At 38.8% G+C, this 24,491-nt stretch overlaps 1 protein-coding gene across 40 annotated transcripts in view; it reads left to right on the top strand.

Annotated features, from left to right (window-relative positions):
* The window catches only part of TTLL5 (tubulin tyrosine ligase like 5), a 270,361-nt gene that overhangs the window by 79,352 nt on the left and 166,518 nt on the right, over positions 1-24,491 (top strand). For 34 of the 40 annotated variants that reach the window (XR_012036922.1, XR_012036921.1, XR_012036942.1 and 31 more), the window contains 5 exons: positions 2,185-2,247; positions 7,851-7,889; positions 15,142-15,299; positions 16,473-16,779; positions 22,006-22,126. Coding sequence is in view for 14 of the 40 variants with exons in the window: in XM_072839391.1 (XP_072695492.1) it covers positions 2,185-2,247; positions 7,851-7,889; positions 15,142-15,299; positions 16,473-16,779; positions 22,006-22,126 (688 nt within the window). In the remaining 26 variants the exon portion in view is untranslated. The remainder of the gene's footprint in view (positions 1-2,184; positions 2,248-7,850; positions 7,890-15,141; positions 15,300-16,472; positions 16,780-22,005; positions 22,127-24,491) is intronic. The other 6 variants (XR_012036925.1, XR_012036927.1, XR_012036928.1 and 3 more) reach the window with 2 other exon arrangements.

The raw sequence follows: 24,491 nt of genomic DNA on the forward strand, positions 1-24,491 counted from the left end.
AACAAAGACCTAGGAACACAACAAAAAGGTATTACGTGGATTTTCTTGTTTTTTTTTTTTTTAATTTTTATTTATTTATGATAGTCACACAGAGAGAGAGAGAGACAGAGACACAGGCAGAGGGAGAAGCAGGCTCCATGCACCGGGAGCCCGACGTGGGATTCGATCCCGGGTCTCCAGGATCGTGCCCTGGGCCAAAGGCAGGCGCTAAACCACTGCGCCATCCAGGGATCCCTTGCGTGGATTTTCTTTTGATATGTTTTGGAGAATTTAAATATTTACAATTGCTAGAAAACATATCTTTTAATTAATGAGAATAGAAACCTCTACTCGAGTATTTCAAGAGGCAGTACCTTAATTTAAGTTCCTTTTCTAAGGAACCATTTACAGGTAATATTGGAGTCTCTTACCAAGTCCAGTAAATGGTTGGTTTGGTTTTACTTGTTGGGTTCTGAACCAATGGAGAAATGAGACAAAGACTAAGAGAGATTGAGACCAAAATATCTCCTTCTTTACTGATAAAGTCTAGATTGGGACACTTGATTATATCTGTCTACAAGCAAACACACTTTTGGTTGAACTTCTGATATGGGCAGATTTACATGCTCATTTGTAGGCAAGGTTAGACTGAGCTATGTGGAAAGAGCACCTGACCCTCTAGGACCAGCAGAGGGGTTATACCTCCTAAGGGGAGATTGTCTCCCAAGAGAAAAAAGGAAGCTGCTCGTTGATGCGTTTCTGTTTATTCTTCCTAAATTACATAATGTGGTAAGTCACTCCATTTCTCCTGGGGTCTCTGAGAAAAGAGGCAGAGCAAGACCAAGAATATTAAACTAATTGACCTGCCTTCATATAGAGTAGGGAAGATGTATTTATCTACTAACAAATATGCCTTTTTACTGCAATGTACATATTATCAGCTAATGTCTAGCACTATGCTTTGGAATATAAAACCAATATTAGATGGGATTATGCCCATAGTGGGATTATGGAGAAATTATTTATACATATAATAAAAATATCACATTTGTATGGCTCTTCGTAATTATAATGTACTTCATGCATTAGAGTTACTAGTGGGATTATGAGAGAAAATAGTGGGATTATGGAGAAATTATTTATACATATAATAAAAATATCACATTTGTATGGCTCTTCATAATTATAATGTACTTCATGCACATTATTCTTATTCCCATTTTAATGATATGGAAAGTACTGGCTCAGTAAGGTAATATGACTTGTCCATGACCACACAGGGGGAATTGATTCAGGTATTTTGACTCTGGATCGGACTTTTTTCCTCCTCTATCATGATGCTTTCCAAGAAGGAAAGATTTCCTCTATAAGAGTGTATGACAGGTCCCTCCTCGGGCATTAGTAAAGGCTAATGTAGTTCAGATAAGAGCGCTTCTCTAGTCTTGGAGTCATCAGATCAGGTAATGCTTTGTACAGCACAATGGACTTGAGCTGCTTCTTGAAATGTAGATCATGGCTAAGTGGAGAGGGTATGAGGAGGTATCCAGACCAAGGCAAAAGGATCAGTGGGAAGTGTGGTGTCGGATGATTTTTCAGAGGGCTTGTCTGGCTGTAAGGCGGGATCACTGTTGAGGAACTGTCAGGAGAAAGTATAAAAGAATTGGTGGTATAGCTTATTCAACTTTTGAAGGCTTGGAAGAGAAAGAGTATGCCTCCTATGTAAGCATCAAGGAGCTCTTGAGAAAAAGCATGATTGAAAACATCTTCTGTCTACTTTTTCATGCCCTTTATGCGTCTCCCCATTCCCAGCTTCATTTGATCTCTTAGTTATATTTGATTTTTGATGGTGCCTTTGTTTTTACCTTCCAGTTTTATTTTCTGAATTTAGTGTGTCACTTTTCATTAATCTAAGAAATCCCACCATTTCGTTCTTTTTGCATTCTAAATTAGCTCCTCCATTTATTGTTTTCATTTTATTTTGTCTCTGGTATTTTGTCTCTGGTATTTCATTTATTTTGTCTCTGGTATTTTATAATTTTAATTTAAGCAACTTTATCTTCCTTTGCCACTGTAGAGAACCATGCATTTCTTTAGAAACCGTATTTAAGTAACTGTCACTTCTGTGCTTGATTCATGGCTTTATTTCCATATATTCTCCTTTCAGCCAAATGTAAGAAATAGCCAGTTTCATTCTTTGTCTTTCAGGTCCTACCTCGAACACAAGACCTCCATGAACTATATGCTGGCAACACGTCTCTTCCAGGACAGGTGGGGATTTGCCAATCTTAAAAATTTGCTAATCTTGTAAGATCACTAGATTATGTGATAAGGAGAAAGTATATACAAAAGAAAGAAAGAGGCTTTATTAAAAAGAATATATATCTTTCATGAAATCTCTGATAGAAAGGGCCTTGCAGAAAACACAATATAATACCTCAATGTTCCTGAGTTCATTAATTCCCAGCACTTAGTAGTGTTTTCAGAGGCCACAAATTAAACCATAAAGATTTTTTTTTTGCTGCTACTCACATTTTATTTTTTCTATTTTTAAAAAGATTTTTATTTATTTATTCATGAGAGACACAGAGAGAGAGGCAGAGACATAGGCAGAGGAAGAAGCAGGCTCCATGCAGGGAGCCCAATGTGGGACTCGATCCCACGACTCCAGGATCATGCCCTGATCCAAAGGCAGATGCTCAACCACTGAGCCACCCAGGTGTCCCAAACCATAAAGATCTTCAAACAATCTTAACAGATGCCCTAAACTTTATCCTTCAAGTAAAGGAAGACCTGTACTTGGTGCCTTTTTACGTTAGACACAGTTTTAACAGACACAATCATCTGTTTTTCTAGGCTAGAAGAAATTAGAATGATCAGATTAGGAAAGGAAGAACAGGGTGGTAATTCACAAAATAAATACACTAGGAATTGTAAAAAATGAAACTATTGAGATTTCAGTGCAAGGGAAGATAGGGTGAAGTGATGGAAAGTGGACATTGGAATTCAGTTAGCACAGCAATCAGGCACTACTTAGTCCCACATAGTTTTGTTGCCCCTAAGCTGTAATTGTCTTGACCTATAGTTTAGTAATCACTATCAAAATGAGGAACCTTAGTTATTTAGGGAAATTTATATTATTTTCAGGGTATATGTGCTTTTTTTGTAGAATGCTTAAAACAGATACTCAGATTTTAGCCATTTCTTACAATTTCATGACCTATTATCAGGAAAGATATGGGATTTGCCATTTCCCTCTTACATTTGTAGTTATAACCATTGGTGAAGTAATTAATTACACTGCATAGCTTCTAGTGAAAGAGACCTTCAGATTCACTTAGAAGACATAGAAGCTCAGTTTTCTCTATATAACCTGTTTTTTTTCTCTCCTCCCTTACCGGCCTTTTACAGGCCTCCTTTATCTTTAGAGTTCAGGTATTTTACCAAGATCTGTTCTAGTGGGTTACTTTTCATTCTTTTGGTTTTGCAGTGGGTGAGTCGTTTCAGTCTGAAGATTTAAGTCTTCCATCTGTGGGAAATATTCCCCTTATACTCTCCTTCCTCTCCTTTTGGAACTTCTGTTAGATGAATTTTGGATCTTTTGCTATATGGTCCATGTTGTTTGTTTTCTACTTTTTTTTTTTTTTATCTCATTGTTTCTTAGCTTTAAATTCTAGGAGGTTTGAACTTTTTCTTCTAAAATTTTAAATTGATCTGCAGCCCTCTCTATTGTGTTATTCTGTACCAGCATAGGAGAGGGTTGTTCAGTTTACCTTTTTAACTTTGTTAAGTATGTTTTTAATATCCAAGAACTATTTTTGATTTCTGACAGGGTTTAGACTTTATGGCTATAATATTAAAATGTTTTCAGTACTATTTCCCATGTGGCAGGCAGGTTCCCCCACAGCACCACGTAATTACCCCATTTGCACCTGAGAATTCAGCTCAGTTCTGACACTATCTGCCCAGAGATTAGCATCTGATTCCATAGTTTAATGGTTCAGTCCTACAGGACTGTCATTCCCCACTTTCTCTGCCTTTACCTGACTTTGGACACCAGTTACAAGGCCACATTGTCACTTGTGCTTCTGACTGACCAGCTACAGATTGGGGTTTTGAACAACCTGCTCCTTGGGCTTTAATTCAGACACCAGTTGCAAGTCCAGGTGGTTACCTGTACTTCTGACTGTCTGGCTGTAAATCAGAGGTTCCTACAACTCTCTCCTTCCTTCCTTCCATTTGATTAATTTGCTAGAGTGGCTCACAAAACTCCCAAGAAACGTTTCACTTTCTAGATCACTGGTTTATTATAAAAGGTTATAATTCAGGAATAGTGAGTTGGAAGAGACACGTAGGGCAAGGTATGGGGAGAGGGTGCAGAGCTTCCGTGCCCTCTCCGGCATGCCAGTCTCTCCCAGATCTCCACATGTTCACCAGGCTGGAAGCTCTCCTTTTGCGTTTTTATGGAGGCATCATTACATAGGCACCATTGGTTAAATCATTGGCCATTGGTGATTGAACTCCCATCTCCAGGCCCACTCCATTTCCTAGAGGTCAGCGGGGTGTGTGTGGGGTGAGGAATTGAAAGGTCCAACCCTCTGATCACATGGTCAGTTCCTCTGGTCATCAGTCTGCATCCTGACAGTGATCCAGGGCATTCCCAAAGCTACTGCATTGTCATAACCAAAGACACATTCACCGTGCTCATCACTTAGGAAGTTCCAGAGGTTTTAGGTCCTCTTTGTGAGAGGTGGGGGCTGAAGACCAAATACGTATTTCTTTAAATTCCTTTTTATTCCCCGCAAGATATATTTATTTGTTTTAGAGAGTGTGCATGGGTGGGGAGGGGCAGGTGGGAGGGAGAGAGAGAATTTCAAGCAGACTCCTTGTGGAACCCAGAGCCCTACTCCGGACTCTGTCTCATGTGAGATCATGACCTGAGCCAAAATCAAGAGTCAGATGCTCAACCGACTCAGCCACCCAGGTGCCCCCCAAATATATATTTCTTGCTATAAATCACAGTATCATAAATGTTTTTTCACATCTCTTTGACTGTTTTAGTTTGTTGAAAGTTCCTTTCTGTTTCTTGCATTATATTTAATTCTTCTAGATTAGTTCTATTCATTTCATTCTTGCTGGTTTATATTACTATGTTTCCTCATATATTTGGTGATCTTTGATTGTCATTTTTATAAGTAATGGACCATTTGCTGAGGATAGGTAATTTGCATGATTTTTCTCACAGGCTGTGACAATCTGGACTGACATGGACTTATGTTTGAGGCTCAATCTTTCGGTCCTTGGGCTTCCCCTGAGGGAGAAGGAAGTGGAACAGGCAATTTGGGAACTATCACCAAAATTAGGAAGCATTCTCTTAGGGCGAGTGTAACAACAAGGAGATTTGAGATGTAGTAATATGTGTTTCTTTATTAACAATTCAATAAATAGGGATCCCTGGGTGGCGCAGCGGTTTGGCGCCTGCCTTTGGCCCAGGGCGCGATCCTGGAGACCCGGGATCGAATCCCACGTCAGGCTCCCGGTGCATGGAGCCTGCTTCTCCCTCTGCCTGTGTCTCTGCCTCCCTCTCTCTCTCTCTCTCTCTCTATGTGACTATCATAAAAAAAAAAAAATAAAATAAAAAGTAAAAAAACAATTCAATAAATAAGACCATCAGCAGGTCTAATAATCATGAAAGCATGATACATGTTGCCAAGATTTGGAGATAACCTGTAACATCTCTAAAGTAATATGAAAAAAAGGTATTATTATTTTTTGGTAATAAGATCATATGAACACTGCTGCAGAGAATTTCCTACATGTATATGAAGGAAATGCTAAATTTCATTTGGAAGATTTTTTTTTTTTCCATCCACATTGGTATACTCCCTGAATTCTTTCTTCAGGCCCCAGGAACAACTGATTATAAAGCGTTCTAAAAACATGAATTTCCATGTTTAGTAAAGAAAGACCCTTATGATTTACTCTTGTTTACCTTTTTAGCCTAATCTCTACTTTTCCACATCAACCCATGGCCAATCTCTCTGTGTCAGCTTGGTCTTTCATGCCTCCTCCTTCTTGCATACTTGCCATCCCAAGGAATAGCCTTCAGTCCATCCCTAAATTCTACTGGCTCTGTCCTTCATCCTCTTACCCAGCCCTTCTGATCCCTTAGACTGATTCAGATTCCTGCATTGTATACTAATTGCTTATTTACGTACAAGCCTGTCTACTATACAAGTTGGCTTTTGAGAGTAGTATTTTGTTATGTTCATCCTTGTCTTTGTCAGTATCTAGAATGTACCAGATGGTAGGCATACTCACACACAAACATGCACTGAAAAAATGAAATTGTATTTGTTGCAAGCCCTAACATCTTCTATTAAGTTTGTTCTCTTCAATCTGTATTGTTTTTCCTCTCAAAAATCCTGTTGTATTATTGCCAGAATTAGTTTTAAACTAATTTCCTAATTGGTTTTTTTTTTTTTTTTTTTGAGGTTAATTTTGTCTGCCTTTCTTGCCCTCTCCCACTCATCCCCCAACCTGCCACCCTGCCTGGCAAATAGTATCTTACCTACTATCTTACAGTATGATGGTAATTTTAACCCTGGCTACGTATTAGTAACACTTGGAGATTTTATAAACCCTTTTTATGCCCTGGCCCCATCCCCAGGCTGAAGCATATTGGTACTTCTTAAAAACTGCCTGTGATTGTAATGTGAAACCATGATTGCATATTACTGGAACAAACTATTATCTGATGCAAAAGGTAAAAATCATCTTGAGACTTTCTGATGGTAAGGTGACAATATTAGGACATTGGCATGAGTAGAAGACACGGGAAAGACAAAGCATTTTGTTGAAGACCTACTCTTTGCTTGATTTTCTGTAAATAGAAAATCTTGATATTGATGGCATCTATCTCTTTTTATAACATTTTTGAAATTTTTAAATGACAAATTTTAAATGATAAAGTTTTAAAATGGAGAACAGATTAAAGGGATCCAGGGGTTAGGTGAGAGGTGTGTGGTTATAAAAGAATGACACAAAGGATCCTTATGGTCGTGGAATTATTCAGTATCTTGTCTGTGTTGATATATACTTGAATCTACACAATAATAAAAGTGTACTAAGCTAAATATACACATTCACAAATGAATACAAGTAAAACTGAGGAAATGAAATAAAGAGTGTGTGTGTTAAATGAAAGGAAATTGAATGAGGAAAAAATTTCAAAAGAAAAACAAAAGCTATTTTAAACATAAATGGCATTCACTTCCTGTGGTGAGAACCCAACTCTACTCTAGTTCAGACACTATGGAGAACATCTCTTTTTTTTTTTTTTTAAGGGATTTTTTTTAACTGTGAAAAATCTATTTCTCCTGAGCATCCTTTTTGAACCCCATGAGAACTGAGATTGATTTCCTTTAGTGAAAGTGTAAAGAAGAGCACTGGAGTCTGAGACCTAGCCCTGGGGTTCACATTTGAGCTCACTGAGCTCCTGCCTTGAGCATGTCACAAAAGGATCTTATCCTATTGTTTGTTTTTTTTTTTTTTAATAAATGGGCCTAATCATAACCTCCTTCGCATGGTGGTTGTAAAGAATAAGTATGATTTGATTTGTGACTAATAGACAATGCAAGTAGTTTTTATGCTTCTTTTCTGGAATTCATCTGTCGTTTCCCCTTTGTTTTTTTATTGCTCTTCCCACATGCTTTGGGGATTCTGTTCTTTTCTCAGTACATCTCTCTGATTCTCCCCAAAGCTGCCTTCCCTGGCATAGTTCCATGTTATCAGGAGTGTGTGTGTGCACGTATGAACTCAGGACAGAATATCTGAGCAGTCCTCTAACCCAGTTGTCCTTTCTACTTCTGTAGGGGAAACCCAAGAAGAAGCTTATTGACAGGAAGAACACGGTAACTGATTTTTACAAGTTGAGAAATTCTTTCCATGTGCACAGTGTGTGACCATGCAGAGGCTAAGCATGATATTTTGTGTAACCATTTTTTGGTTTGGCTCAGCTTGAATAGTAACATAAAAGTTTCTATTGAAACACTATTCCAGGGCAACTTTTTACAAACTAAAATTGGGATTTACTTTTTTATAACTATAGGTATATCATTTCAACTGATACTAATAGTGTTCTTATTTGGCTATGTAAGAGACACTAGAGTATAAATGAGATTTTAAAACTACTGTCATGTTAGAGTCAAATGAGTACAGATGAGATTTTAAAAGTTCTGTCATGTTAAAGTCAAAGAGTGGTTATGGTTGGCCTTGATATCCCTAGGGCATTTAACTCTGTGCCTTAGGGGACTGAGCAGAACTGCTTCCAGTTTGTCACAGAACTGAAAGTATGCAGAATACCTGTCACTCTTCATTCTGGTGGAGAGAAAGATCTTAAAGGAAGGGCTGGGGTGACCTTGCTCAATTGAAGACTACAACCCCAACAAAAATTCTTAAACCACCCCTGGTTTGAAACCTTAAATATATCCCCCTTTATCCTGTGCCTCTTTAGAAAACAAAATGGCAACAGTAAGAAAGAGACATCCTATATCAGGCTTTTAGTTTTACATTTAAGGATTAACAAAGATAAACCTAGTTTCTGATCAAAACCCCTTGAAGCATAAATCTAATTTTTCTTTAAAGAAAGAAAACGTGATTGCCATTTAATTACGGGAAAACTGGGGGAAGTCCAGTTTGTAACTTGCTTCCAAATGAAAGTCACAGTTATTTATAAGTTTCCTCCAATTTTTTAGTCTAAGAATATGCTTCCTAGAGTATATCACTATTAACTTGACAATTAGAAAAAAAATGAAACAAAAGAAAAAACTTAAATGATAAGAATATTTAAATGTCAGTGGGTTCTGGCCTTCATTTTTGGCACTCATTTTATATAACCATCAAGAAATTTTTGGTGGCATAAAGGTATAAGCAAATGAAAGTTAGCATATGACAGACCGTGCGCTATTGGCATGAAATACATCCTAATACACTGAAAAAGATTACAATCATAAACAATATGGTCTTTGACCACAGTAGAATTAGAAAGCAGTTATAGAAAAATCTCCCAGTATTTGGAAATTCATACATTTCAAAGTAATCCATGGATCAAGGAAGGAATCATGAGGGAAATTGGAAAGTATTTTAACTGAATAATAATAAAAATGTAACATTAAAATGTGTGGGATGCAGCTAAAGGAGTGTTTGGGGAGAAATTTATAGCTTTTGAAATGCTTATGTTAGAAAACAAGACTAAATCACTGATCTAATGTTCCATTTTATGAAACTAGATAAAGAAGAGTAACCCAATATAAATAGAAGAAAGGAAATAGTAAAGGGGAGGAATCAATTAAATAAGAGACAAACAATAAAGAAAGCCAATAAAATCTAAAATTGTCCCCTGATAAGATAGCAGAATTGATAAACTCTTACATAGACTGAACTAGTAAAAAAACAGAACACTAGTGACCAATATCAGATAGGAAAGAGGGAAATAATTTATAGATCCTACAGACATAAAAAGGACGTTCAAGGAATATATTTTTTTAAAGAGATTTTATTTATTTATTCATGAGAGACACACACAGAGAGAGGCAGAGACACAGGCAGAGGGAGAAGCAGGCTCCATCCATGCAGGGGGCCCAACGTGGGACTCCATCCTGGATCTCTAGGATTAGGCCCTGGGCTGAAGGCGGCACTAGACCACTGAGCCACCCGGGCTGCCCGCAATATTATGAACAACCTTATCCCAGTACTTTGACAACCCAGATGAAATGTCTGAGTTCCTTGGGAGGGAACGCTTAGCAAAACAGACACAAACTGAAATGAAAATTGTGAATAACCCTATATCCAGAATATTGGATTTGTAATCAAAAACCTTTCCACAAAGAAAATCCCAGGCCTCGTAGTTTCCCTGGTGAATGCTTTTCAAGCTTCTGAGGAAGAGCAGGACTAATCTTACATGAACTCTTTCAAAAATGTAGGAAGGGACACTTACCCATTCATTTTATGATGTCAGCATTGACTATGACATCCAAACCTGACAAAGACATTTTTAAAAAAGAAGAAAATTATTATCTTCATGAACACAGACACAATTTCTTCAAAGAGCATTAGCACATTAATCCACCAGTGTAAAGAAAAAGGGAAATACATATGACTAAGGGAGGTTTTTCTTAGTAGTACAAAGTTGGTTTAGCATTTGAAAATTAGTCAATATAATTAACCATATATAAAGGAGAAAAACAGATGATCATTTCATTATATGCAAAAAAAAAAAAGCATCTGATGAAAATCAACACATTTATGAGAAAAAGCAAATCAGGAACAGAAGAGAATTTCTTCATCTGTAAAGGACTTCTATGAAAAATCTGTTGCTAATATCCTACTTAATGGCAAAAATAATCCTTCTATTATTAGTAATATGGCAAGATGTCCACGTTTGCCATTTGCATTCACTTTATAGTAGAGATCGTCTCAAGCGGTACAATAAAGCAAGGGGTTGAGAGGAGGGGAGAAAAGGCATATAGATTGGAAAGGAAGAAAACAAATGTCTTTAGTCTTAGATGACATGATCTGGTTAATAGGAAATCCTAAAGCCTCTACAGAATAGTTACAAGAACACATAAGTGCATTTAGCAAGGATACAAGGTCAATAGACTAAAATCTATGGTATTTTAATATACTAGCAGTAAATAATTTACAAATGAAATTTAAAATTTTGTTTATGGTAGCATTTAAAAATATGAAATTCTCAGGGACAAATAAATACTACAAACTATGTTCATTACCTATACAGTAAAAGTTTACTAATTAATATTACTGAAAGAAATGAAGCCCCAAGTAAGTGGGGAGATATGTGCATGGATTAGAAAATTTAATATTGCAAAAAACTGTCCATTCACTCCAAGTTGATCTAAAGATCTGGTGCAATCCCAATCATTATTCTAGTAGATTTGTTGGTAGAAATTGTATTTTTTTCACCACCAGCGGAAACTGATGTAAAAAAAATTTTTTTTAACGTGGAAATACAAAGGACTTAGAATATCTAAAGTAATCTTGAAAAAGACAGGGTACCTGACTTAAAGAAATACTTTAATACTATAATAAGCAAAACTGTGGCAGGTTGGTCAGTGGAATAGAATAGAGGCCAGAAATACGTCTATATTTATATGGTCATTTGACTTTAATCAAAGAGCCCAAAGTCCATTGGGGAAAGGAAACTTTTTTTTTTGGGGGGGGGAGATGATTATACTTAAGCTATTGCAAATGTTTATTGTTCTTTTTGATTTTTTGTTTTTGTTTTTAGAGCAGGGGCAGGGGAGGGGTGAAGGAGGGGCAGAGGGAGAGAGAGAATATTAAGCAGGCTCCAAGCCCAGCATGGAGCCCAACACTGAGCTGAATCTCACGACCCTGAGATCATGACCTGAGCTGAAATCAAGAGTCAGAGGCTCAATCAGTTGAGCCATCAAGGCGCCCTGAAAGGAAACTCTTTTTAACAAATAGGGCTGGAACTGAATATTGTGCTTTTAAAAATGAACCTCAACCTCTATCTCTCAGAAAAATTAGAGATGATTCATAGTCATAAACCTAAAAGCTTAAAAGCTATTATTATAAAACTTCTTGAGGAAAATCTAGGAAAATATCTCTGTGACTTTAGGCTTGACAAAAGTTTTTAGACATGACACAGAAAGCAATACCCAAAAAGGAAAAAATAATAAGCTAGATTTCCTCAAAATTAAAAACTTTTGCCTATCATCACATACTGTTAGGAAAGGGACTAAGCAAGCCATGGACTAAGTCAAGATATTCATCAAAGGACTGGTATCTAGGAAATATAATGAACTCCTACAACTGAATAATTAGAAGACAATTGATTAACCCTTTTACAAATAGGTGAAATATTTGAACAGATACTACCAAGAGATGGTGTGTGAGTAGCCAATATACTGTTGAAAATGTACTTAACAACACTAGTTATCAGAGAATTGCAAATTAAAATCATGAAATACCCTCTCTAAATAAACATCCAGCAGAATAGCTAAAATTATATCATCGTGCTGTACTCTTTAAATACCGTATCATTTTATTTGTAAGTTACAGCTCAGTAAAGCTGGGGAAAAAAACAGAAATGACCAATAGCATCAGATGGTGAGGGTATGGAGCTAATGGAACTCTGATAAGTTGTCATTGGCAACATAAACTTGTACAAGTACTTTAGAAGGAGTGTGCCAGTTTGTTAGCCTCAAAAGCTCCATGCTGATATCTCTACCCAGAAGGAATGAAAAACATAACCACAAAACGACTTGTACAAAAATGTTCAAAGCAGCCTTAATCATAATATTCCAAAACCGGAAACAACCTGGCGGGCGGGGGTGGGGGGGTCCAATAACCGGAAAGTAGGTGAACTGTGGATTATTCACAGAGTGGGCTAATCCTCAGCAATAAAAAGGCATACATATGGGTACATACAACATGGATGAATCTCAAAAACATGCAGAATGAAAGGAGACTTAGAACAGTTCATGCTGTATAATTCCATTTTTATGAAGTTCTAGAACAGACCAATATGTGATGAAAAAATTAAGACAGTAGTCCTCTTTAGGAATGTGAAGGAGGAATTGACTGGGAAGGGGCATAAGAACTTTCTGAGGAGGTAGTAACTTTAGAGTTCAGATTATATAGTTCTAAGTGTTTGTCAAAACTCGTCAGTGGGGGCAGCCTGGGTGGCTCAGCGGTTTAGCGCCGCCTTCAGTCCAGAGCCTGATCCTGAAGACCCGGAATTGAGTCCCACATCAGGCTCCCTGCATGGAGGCTGTTTCTCCCTCTGCCTGTGTCTCTGCCTCTCTCTCTCTCTCTCTCTCTCTCTCTCTCTCTCTCTCTCATAAATAAAATCTTTAAAACAAAACCTCATCAATGGGCACTTAATATTTGTGTATTATTGTATGTAGTGTTTAGCTCACCAAAAATCAAACCAAACCAAACAAAAACAAAAAACCCAAACACCAAAAGCCCTATAAAACAAATACTCAATTCTAGGGATTCAACAATATGCATGTTAAAGCATTTAGGGACAAAGTGTACTGACATCTGGTGTAACTTTGAAATGCTTTAAAAATTAGATGGATTTATGGATGCATAGAAGAAGGAATGGGTGGATATATGTGCTGAAAAAATATAGCAATATATTCATTGTAGAAACTAGGCTATGGGTACATGGATGTCTGCTATACAATTTTGAGAACTTTTCTGTTTAAATATTTTGATAATAAAATGAGGTAGGTATCACTAAAAGGTATTGCAACTTATAGGAAATTTTATTCAAAAATATTTATGGTTTGTCAGCTGTGTGGTGACCACTGGATCAGCATCTCTCTGATCCAGTGGTCGACAAGACAAGCATGGTCCTTACCTTCATAGAACCATAATTCTGTTTATCAGATTCATACTTTCTCCATCATTCCCTACCTATGTCCCTTGTACTACTAGAATTTATTGCTCTATTCAGGGTTTCTCAGAAGTTCACAATTATTAGAGGAAGTTTCTCCAAAGTCCACAATTATTAGAGGAAGACAACCCATGAGAGACTCCTAACTCTGGGAAATAAACAAAGGACTGTGGAAGAGGAGGTGGTTAGGGTTATGGGGTAACTGGGTAATAGGCATTAAGGAGGGCACATGATGAGATGAGCACTGGGTGTTATATGCTGGCAAATTGAATATAAATAAAATATAAAAAATTTAAAAGTTCACAATTGTTATTTTAAGATGTTAGATTTGTTTCTTTTTTATTTAATTGGTTAAAAAAATATTTTCACAACTGTGTGTGTGGGGTGCAGTGTTCAGTTGTTGGGACTATGGTAAGCTGGGTTTGAACTATTTTTAAAGTTTATTAATTTGCTTCTGGTTCCTGCTCCCATGTGTCAGGACCATTCCTATTCTTGGCCCAATTTCCTGCTCTAGAGAGAGTTTCTAGAAGATTTACTGTCCAGTTTATCTACTCAGAAATCCCTAAAACTCCTACAAAGATCAAAAGACAGCCTTTCCATTATTGTCAGAGATTGAAAACTCCTAGTGAAATGAGGATGATTCCTTCACCTCAAAGGAATATGCTTTGAGTTCTAGGGAGTTTACTTCTCTGAGAGAATTCAGAGCCAAGCAGTTAGATCTTGAGTTCTTGAGTATATAGAGTCAGCTGCCTGCTTTCAGATACTGACATGGATACTTCTTTTCTGACCCAGTAGCCAAGATCCCTCTCTTTCTTTGCTGACCTAGTTACTTACCTCTGCCTGTGTGATACTTTGCCTGGTGTTTATTTGGATTGGACCTGATACCAGTCACTTCCTAACTTAGGATTTATCGTACTTTGACTGATGCCTAATGTAGCTGTGCCATCCCCTTCCCATCCCATTTCCCATTCACAACCTGATTGAACTTGGCTTTGTCCAACATCTGCTACCCTCCCTTGTCTGTGCCTCTCTCACTCCTGACCTGTATTCAACATCTGGAGAGGCCCTGCCAACTCCCCTCACCTCCTCCTGTAACTAAGTAGATTCTAAGAGATGAGTTCCTGTTATTGGAACTCTTGAGATGTGGGGTGTCTCAGGGCCTGGGTAACTTTACTAAGACATTTCCCTAGTAAGTCTTAGCTCTGTGCTACCACATTCATAGGTATCAGCCATTCTTCCCCTCGTCTCAACCTCTGCTAAATCTGTATTTATTCAGTAGTGTATACATTAGAAGAATATTTGGGTAAGTCTGAATAAATTATAATGAATAACAAAACAAACACCTCTAGCCACCACCCAGCTTAAGAATTAAAGTGTTGCCAGTGTCTCTCAGTCCTCCCTAAGTATAAGGCATTGGGTAGCACTTTATGGGCTCTGCAGTGAATAGTCAGCCAGTCTGACTGAATATGTAAAAACACTTAAGCACTGTCTTCAGATATATTTTTGTTCAGAATATTTAACAAATTCAGACAGGCCATACTGCAGTTTTAATGTAGATTCCAGTTTTCCTATTTATTTTTCTAAACCTTTTAGAATTCTCTAGAAGTACCATACCCAGCCTGTCGTTCAGACTTCTGTCAGGCTTAGCCTTGGAATAAAGGAGATAACTTTCTGAAAGCTGTGCCTACCATATATACATATATTTTTTTTTCCCATAGACTAGCGGCTGATGGAGCACCAGAATTGAAGGTAGAGAGTATGAATTCAAAGGCCAAACTGCATGCTGCCCTGTATGAGAGGAAGCTCCTGTCTTTGGAGGTGCGAAAACGTCGACGACGGAGTGGCAGATTGAGGGCAATGAGGCCAAAATACCCAGGTACCTGCTGGTGAGCTTACACCAAACTGCACTGTTCAGGTCTTGCCAGTTTAATTAGCTTCTTAATTAATGCTTAAGGAATCAGAACCTGGGATCCCTGGGTGGCGCAGCGGTTTAGCGCCTGCCTTTGGCCCAGGGCGCGATCCTGGAGACCCGGGATCGAATCCCACGTCGGGCTCCCAGTGCATGGAGCCTGCTTCTCCCTCTGCCTGTGTCTCTCTGCCTCTCTCTCTCTCTGTGACTATCATGAATAAATAAATAAAATCTTTAAAAAAAAAAAAAAAAAAAAAAAAGGAATCAGAACCTTCCTGATCACATACACTTAATTTTTTGTGTAGTCTTTTTCTCAGAAACTGAATTTCAAAAAGATTGTAAGTTTTTAAACCTTCCATTCTGTAATATTTGTACTGAAGGATAACTGAAGCACACACATTTTGGCTTTTGCTCTTACTTCAGCATCATTTAACTATCTGATACCCTAGAAATACTGGACATTTAAAGATACATAAATGTAAAGAAATACGTTAGCTTAAGTTTAATGAAATCCTGACCATTATTGTTCAGCTTTTTCCATGATTAGGTATTAAATCTAGTTCATCCCTTGAGATTGCTGAATGGTATAAATATTTTAAACATGAACAGACAAAGAGGAATTTCTTTCTCTCCCAGATTCTCCCATCTTCTAGGTCTATTTGTCACTGACTGACTTCCTTTTTCTCCCCCTCCTTTCCTCCTTTGTTGAGCACCTGTATCAGGCGCATTAGTCACTAGGGTTTCATCGGTGAATAAAAAAGATATGGTCCTTGTCCTCACAGACCTTCCAAACCAGTGAAAGAGAAAGATAATGAATAAACGTAGGAAAGAAAGATATTCCCCTGCTCTTTTTACTTCCATAAAAGGTGCCCTTCTGAAAGCCTCTAACACGCTGTAGAGATTATCCAGATGTTTGCCTGAAGTTGTGAGAGAGCCATTGATATTATGATGAGAAACATGAACTCTGATGAAGATAGGTTTTTAGAATACATTGGAGAGTGACGTGTATGCTACTCATTTTGTGTCTCTTTTGTGGTCTGACTTAGAAATGGGTTTTTACTAAAAAGATAAAAGGAAGGTGTTGGGAGAGAGGAAAATTTAATCCTTTTTTCAGCAACATTAGTGATTCTTCGCATTTAGTGATCACTCAACCAGCTGAAATGAATGTTAAAACTGAGACAGAGAGTGAAGAGGAGGAAGAAGTTGCCTTGGACAATGAAGATGAAGAACAGGAGGCTTCCCAGGAGGAATCTGCAGGGTCCCTTGGAGAAAATCAAGCCAAATACACCCCCTCATTGACAGTTATGATAGAAAATTCACCCAAAGAAAATGCCATGAAAGTTTCTGAATGGAATAATAAAGGTGAATCATGCTGCAAAATTGACACTCAGGAGCCAGAGCCTAAATTTAACCTGATGCAGATTCTGCAAGATAATGGCAATCTTAGGTATGTACCTTTTGGTAATTATAACAGTAAAACTGATAACTTGTATTTTATATCCGGTAGTTTGCTGGTGGCTTTGCAGCCATTTTCGTTTTCTTACAGCAGTTTTGGGAAGGAAATGACTGTGATTTTATTATTATTACTACTGTCAAGGAAACTGAGCCTTAGAGACGTTGTTTGTTCAAGGTACAGAGCTGTGATCCAAACCCACGTCTCACTGGCCCAACAAATATTTGTTGGGTTTGAGTGTCACTCGTTAAAAGCGCAGAGTTCAAGTGGCTCACAGTTTAGTGTAGGGATACTTACCCAGCAGAGGACCCCACATGGACAAAGTGCTCTAAGGGCACAGAGAAAGGAGTGACTGGTCTTGCCTGGGAAGGCTAGAGGGATATTAGGGAGGTGGCAATATTTGAACCAGGCTTTGGCCAGTGAACAAGATATCAGGAAGACTGTAAGGTGACAGGTACCAGTAGAGGAAATAAAGGCAGAGAGGTGTGATAGTCCAGTCAATCAGCCCCTCAGCAGAGGTTTATTGAGTACCTGCACTGTGCAGGAATTGTGCTAGGCTATATAGTGTTACAGCAGAGACCAAGATAGACTCATGGAACCTAGAGTCTTGTGGAGAAGACTGATGGTAAACAAAGAAACAAGGTCATTTCAGGCAGTAAGAAGTGCTGTGAAGAGAGTAGAACAAGGTATAGTGTTAGAGTGTGATTGGGCAGATGGTTTCTTTAGATTGTGGTGTTCAGGCATAAAGAGATAACCTCTGAGGTGAGTCCTCAATGATAAGAAGGAGGTAAATCATGGAATATTAGGGGACAGAATGTTCCAGACAGAAAAGCAAGTCTAGAGGCCCTGAAATTGGAATGAGCTCAGCAAGTTTGAGAAACACAGACTAGGGTCATGGAGTTACACGAAGAGAAGCATGCAGTATGAGATAAGACAAAACAAAAAAACAAAAAAACGAATGTCATTTGCTCTAAGAGGAGCTGAGACTATATTTTCTAGATAGATAATGGTTAGATCTGGATTTAGAAAGTAAAAGCTGGGTGCATTGTGGGACGGTGATTGGTCAGGAACTAAAGGCAGGAAGGTGAGTTAAGGGTTGTCACAGCATTCCCAAACCAGGAAGACAAAGGCTTAACCTGAGCCATGGCTATAGGAATGGATAGAATGGAATGGATTGAATGAAATTTACAAGTGAAAATTGGCAGGGCTTGGTCTATGTAGATGGAAGAACTCCAGAGAGGCTGGGTTTTCCAAAACCTAGCAACTTGGTGATGCCGTCAGTCAATATAAGGAGCATAGGAGTTGGTCTCAGGATAGAAATACGTTTCTTTGGGACACATTGAGGCAGAAGGGTTCTGGGATGAAGTTGTTCAGTGGATAAGTGAAGATAGAGCTTTGAAGGTCAGAGTTAAACAGAATTGGGTAGTTGATAATTAAGAACTTCAGAGTGGAGGAACTTGTCCAATTCACTGTAATCTGGCAAGTGCAGACAGGAGAAAAGGAGAATTGAGCCCTGGGGAAAACCAGGGTTTAATAGAAAAGAGATAGGAACTAGTAGTTAGAGAGGGGTTAGGAGGGAGTGTGGTAGAAGCTCCAGAATGAGAGTTCCAAGCTGTAGAGTGCTGCAGACAGCCTGCGAGAGCTTGAAGAGTGAAAAGAGACTCCTGCATTTCTGACCCAGGGCCAACTTGTGAGCTGTGAAACATTGTGAATTGAGGAAAAAAGAAAGTAAGCGCAAGCTAACTTTTTCAGAGGATTTGGCAGTGAAAAGGAGGTGAGAATGCATCAGTGAGAGTAAGCTAAGAGAAAAGGTTTTTTTGTTTTTTTTGCTGTGTTTGTGTTTGTATTTTTATTTTTTTATTTGTTTATTTTTTAAGATTTTATTTATTTATTCATGAGAGACACACAGAGAGATAGAGGCAGAGACACAGGTAGAGGGAGAAGCAGGCTTCATACAGAGAGCCTGACAGAGGACTCGATCCCTGGTTTCCAGGATCACACCCTGGGCTGAAGGCAGCGCTAAACCGCTGTGCCACACGGGCTGCCCGCTTTGTTTTGTTTTTTAAAGATGGGGATTCTGGAGCTTATTTATAGACCAGGGGAAGGGTTTGATGGAAAGAGGATTGGGGCACCTGGGTGGCTCAGTTAAGCGTCTGACTCGGTTTTGGCTCAGTTTATGATCTCAGGGTTGTGAGATCAAGCCCAGCATCAGGCTCTGAGCTCAGAGCAGTCTGCTTGAGATTCTCTCTCTCCCTCCCCCTCCCCCTGCTCATACTCTCTAAATACATACATACATAAAATTGTAACAAAAAGAAAAAAGGAAAGAGGATTAGAGATGCAGAAATGGATATATTGATGGGAAAGGCTCTAAAGGAAGGAAGGCCCTAAAGGGGGCATCTCCCATAAGTCAGAAAGAAAGCATTATGGGACGAATGCAATAGTTAGACATTAAAAGGGAAGGAAGGTTATTAGGTACTTATTCATTTTGGCCTTTATTTTCTAAGTTAGAGGTAGTTCTTATATTGCAAGGGTGATGGGTGACATTGGGGATTTGGTGGAGTGGGGAGATCGGGTTAAGGTTTGGAACAGTGTCGTGGAGAGCACACTGAAGTGTCAGAAGACCTGGACCCTCACATTTCAGTGCTTATGAGGTGACTGCATGATGGTCATGGGCTGGCCAGAGAGCTTCTCCACGCCTCAATGTCTTTTTCGTTCAGGCCAAGGTATGGGGTTAGACACATGTTTTTCAAACTGTGTTTTCTGGAGGGGAAAAAAGATTCCACTGAATTGAAATAGAACATTTGAAAACCACTGGCCTATATTCTAAGGCCCTTTCCAGCAATAACATTCTACTTAGCTGTTGTAGAAATAAATTATTTCTTCATAAATCTCATGAATCTGACTTTCAGTGAGTAAACTGTTGTAGTTGCCTGGTCTGTTAATGCAAATGAGTGGTTTTCAGACTCTTTCCCTGGAGCTTCCCATCATTCTGTGGGACATCTCCATGGCTACAGAGGGGTCTCAGGGAGGTCATGGCAAGGATTCGAGACTCTCGGCCCTAGCCTTGAGTTGTGTATTTTTTATACTGAGGATCCATAAAAACTTTTATTTTTTAAAAATAGGTTTCTTTGGTATAAATCATTCTAGCTTTCATTCTTTCATCTTTTTTTGTTTGTTGCAAATGACTAGCCGACCAGTGTGTCCAGTCTCAGAATTAACAGCCCTGGGGGCCTTTCAATAAGGGTTATAGAAATGGAGAATTCAGGACTTGTTCGTTTGATTGATGGCAATGATTTGCAACAAAATAATGATTGAAATCTCATCTTTGAAGTGATAATTCCCTATCCAAAAGACCTTCATGTTTTAGCATTGGAGGAACAATTAATAAAATCAGATATTCTGCTACTTTGGAGATGTCTGAAACGTGATTTTTTTTTTTTAAGATTTTATTTATGTATGAGAAACACACACAGAGAGAGAGGCAGAGACATAGACAGAGGGAGAAGCAGGCTCCCCACAGGGAACCTGATGTAGGACTCGATCCCAGGACTCCAGGGAACACACCCTGAGCCAAAGGCAGACGCTCAACCGCTCAGCCACCCAGGCGTCCCTGAAATGTGCCATTTCTATCTCATTCCATAGCAAGTGAATTTTTGAACCAAAATTAGGAATCTTTTTCATTTATTTTGTCTTGAAAAGAATTTGTTGTGGAGGTAAGGCTTACCTCTTACAAGAATGGTTGAGGGGAAAGTAGCATATGGTCTCCAGGTGAACAAGAACATAAGTGTTGTCCTTGTTGAGAAACATTTGAAAGTAAATATTTGTTTTTTCAGAATTATATTGTGTTCCCATAAACTGTCCCCATTAGTAAAAAAGACGTAGCTTGAATTAATATTTTATGCTCTGAAGATCTTCTGTATTAAACTCTCCAGAGCAAATCTACTTCCCTGACTCCCCTCCCATTCAAACCCTCTGTCATATACATTGAAGTTAGACCTAGACCTTAGGATGTCCAGTTTACTCCGAACAAGTCCTTTATCCAACTTCGGAGGAACAGTGAGTAGAAAGCCTTCGGTGATTGCATGTGTGAGGATTGTAAACAAAGTTTGTGTTGGGCCCTAATCTTCGCTGATGTAATTTTGGCTAGAGTGTCAGAAGGCCGATCAGCTGAAGTAACCAAAGTCTCTCCTGAAGGAAAACAGATCTGCTACAATTAGCAGCTGAAGTGAAAATCATCAGTGTGTCTCTGGTATTTCTGTCTTCTAAACCATAGCTTGAACAGATTTCCTTATTTCCAACCCAGACCACCAAGCAGAAAGCCACTGGATTTTTTTTAGTGGTGTCGCTGAGGTGCCTTTTACTATATGTAAAGATTTCTTTTTCTCACTGAACATCTGGGCTCGTCCTAGCCTGTAAATTCATCTATGCCAAACTCTGTTGGACCTCACTCATTTGTTCTGGGCTCTAGCCATTCCTGTCTTGTAGTTGAGAAAAGCGTGACCTTAAAATTTGGTCTCAAAACTTCCTTTGTAGGATTTATCTATTTCTTGCGTTGGAGGCCTTTGCACACGAGAAATACCAGTTGCCATAGCAAAAGCATACTTTTGCACCAACTGATAAGTATATAAGAGCCTCCAAGGCAGAAAAATCTTTCTACATTAATGCAAATGTTATTGTGAAGATTCAGTACTTTTCCTTTCCATTTCCTCCAAGAAAGTTGTTAAAAAGTTCAGAGATAAGGTATAAGAGTAGGAAACTTGATTTCCTATTCTCGTTTGATTTTTTCTTCTCCCATGTTCATAATGAGAAAGTAAATAGGATTCTTTAATAGAAAAAAAAACTCCTTTACTCTGTAGAGGAAATCTTTAATAACTGCATGATGGGCTTCATTTTTTTAAATTTATTTTTATTTTTTTTTATTGGTGTTCAATTTGCCAACATATAGAATAACACCCAGTGCTCATCCCATCAGGTGCCCCCCTGAGTGCCCGTCACCCAGTCCTCCCCACCCCCCGCCCACCTCCCCTTCCACCACCCCTAGTTCGTTTCCCAGAGTTAGGAGTCTCTCATATTCTGTCTCCCTCTCTGACATTTGATGGGCTTCATTTTTTTAGCTCTCCTAATAGGAGGATCCTCACAGTCCATTTTTAGTGAGGCAGGTATACATTGGTTGGTCTACCATTCTGTCTCATAATGGTATGTTGTTTTGGATTTCCATAGCAAAGTGCAGGCCCGTATAGCATTCTCTGCCTATCTCCAGCATGTTCAAATTCGCCTGATGAAAGACAGTGGAGGTCAAACGTTCAGTGCCAGTTGGGCTGCCAAAGAGGATGAACAGATGGTGAGGCTCTTCTTATTGGAATTTTTTTACTTTCCCTGTTTCTTCTCTTCCTCCTCCTCCTCCTCTTTTTCTTCTTCTTCACCTCTTCCCCTTCCTCCCCTTCCTGCTCCCCCTCCTCCTCCTCTTCCTCCTCCTCCTCCTTCTTCTTTTTCTTCTTTTTCAACTAGGGTAAAGAGCAATATATTCTTCTTGCAAAAGGGTTGTTCCACACTATAGTTTATAGATTTCTCTTACTTTAATATGAAGTAAATCTTTGATCTGGGGCCACATTCATCATATTGTGTGTTGAGGGCATCAGTTGATTTCATTCTGAAAATGGAAATTGATTGCTTATTAGATATCAGGCCTTGTGCAAAGCCCTCAGAAAGAACAACAGTTTCGGGCCCTTTCTCAAACAACTTCATGTTGTATTAACTCTTTGATGTGGGCACTGTCCTCCCCATTTCATAAATGAGACAACAAAGACTCAGAGCTGGGATGTAATTTGCCTTTTGTCCCACAGCTTGTGTGTGGTAAGATTAGAACTTGAACTCACAGGTGACAGTTGTACATTATTTGCTCTTCCATTGTTTCCAGGCATCACTAGATATTTGTTTTCTATCCTGAGTGGGTCACATTAACGCTGTGAAAGTCTGTACTTTATCATAGGCCCTCCAAGAATGTCCCATCCTCCATTTTAACATTTCTCTACTGGTTGAAATCTTACAAGGTTCTTATTAGATGACTGGAAATAAACTATGTGATAATTTTTGCTGTGTATCAGTCATTTCAACATGCTTGGGATTTAGTATTATAGCAAGGTTTTTCTTTGTGAATTGAAATGACAGGGAACTTCCTGCTCTTTGCTGAGGTCAAGGCTTAGAGAAGAAACCACAGCCCTTCTATAGCCTTTTGACCATAGAGATCTGTCACCGGCAAGAAGACCTTTCTGAGAAAGCTGCATCCTTTGTCTCACACGGTGATGACCCTACCACAATTTTCAGTTCTCCACATACGAGAGACATCACTATGCCAGGCTGATTATAAAAACATGATGGAAATCCCAGAAAACAACTTGTGAATTTAAAGTAGCCAATACAACCCAGAGATAAAACCTTGTGTGTTGTGAATAATCCTTCAACCATCAGTGGAAAATGTTAGCTCTGCTCTTTCCAAGTGGAAAATTGAAACTGCCTTTTTTTGAGAGTCAGTTTGTCTGCTCCACTGTGAAAAAATAATGTTTTAATGTAACAGCTAAAACCACCCCGATAGCAAAGGCAGCAGAGGAGAACCGTGAAATCCATCCTCTGGTTCTGAGGCTACTCCTTCGTGCTGGAGTAAATTGGCACCAAGGGACAATGAACCAAAATCAAATTAAAGGAATAAAAGAAGAGCTCAGAATAGAATATCTGCTTCAAGTGCTGACTTAGAATTCACACAGGATTTTGGGGTTGATTTTGTTTTTGCTTTTTACAAGAATACTTAGGATCATCACCACAAAATGTAATACCAGTTCTGTGCATTCCTGTTTGGAAGTATATCTAGAGAGCAAGCCCTAAGCCGTTCCCTGACGATTGTGGTGGTGGTCTTATTGGTGAGGAAGGTAGGGATAGAATGATTTTCTCTGCTACATGGTAGGGTTAGAGATTGTTTATCATATGACTCAACAGGACGTGCAACAATAGAAAGTCCTCAAATCTGTCATCTTAGGGCAATTTTATCATGTTGAGGGCAGATGAGGAGGGATGGAACAATTATCCTTAAGGCCCTTGGTCTCACAGAATCTGTCTTTGAAGCATTTGTGATACTCTGATCTAATTGGTATTTGTTCAGATTTTAAAATCCTTTGCCCCACGCCAAGTGAGCCATACTCTGTCCCCCTTAATGACTTCCCAGTGTGCCTCCTCACCAGCCTCCTACCCCTTGGGGATGGAAAAACAAGTCACCACCTCTCACGCATAGAGTATTGGTTCCTTCTTTTTCTTTAACACTAAACTTTTTAAATTAGCGGTTTCTATTCTTTATTACATGCTCTTCTTAGCCTCTTCCTTCTATTTCCTTTGCTCTACTGAAAGTGTTTTCTTGAACTTATCTCACAAGGACCAGATCTAGGGTCTTGTCTTAGCCCTGGTCCTCTTCAGCTCTGGCCTCTTGGAAGCTTTTGACATAGGGCCTTTAACCCCCGTAGCTTCCATGACATTCATTTTCTCCTCGTTTTTTTGGGTAAATTTCTGGTATATCCACCCTGGGCTTTTTGTTTTTCTGATTCTTTCTCCTCTTTCCTATCTCTAAGTATGGATATTTCTGTATTCTTTCTCTTCCTTCTTACCTTTGATGATTTCATCTGTTTCCATAGTTTTAATTTCCACTGTCTCTCCTTGACAGC

Source organism: Canis lupus, chromosome 9 (assembly GCF_048164855.1).
Source record: "Canis lupus baileyi chromosome 9, mCanLup2.hap1, whole genome shotgun sequence".
In the NCBI taxonomy this organism is placed as follows: domain Eukaryota; kingdom Metazoa; phylum Chordata; class Mammalia; order Carnivora; family Canidae; genus Canis; species Canis lupus.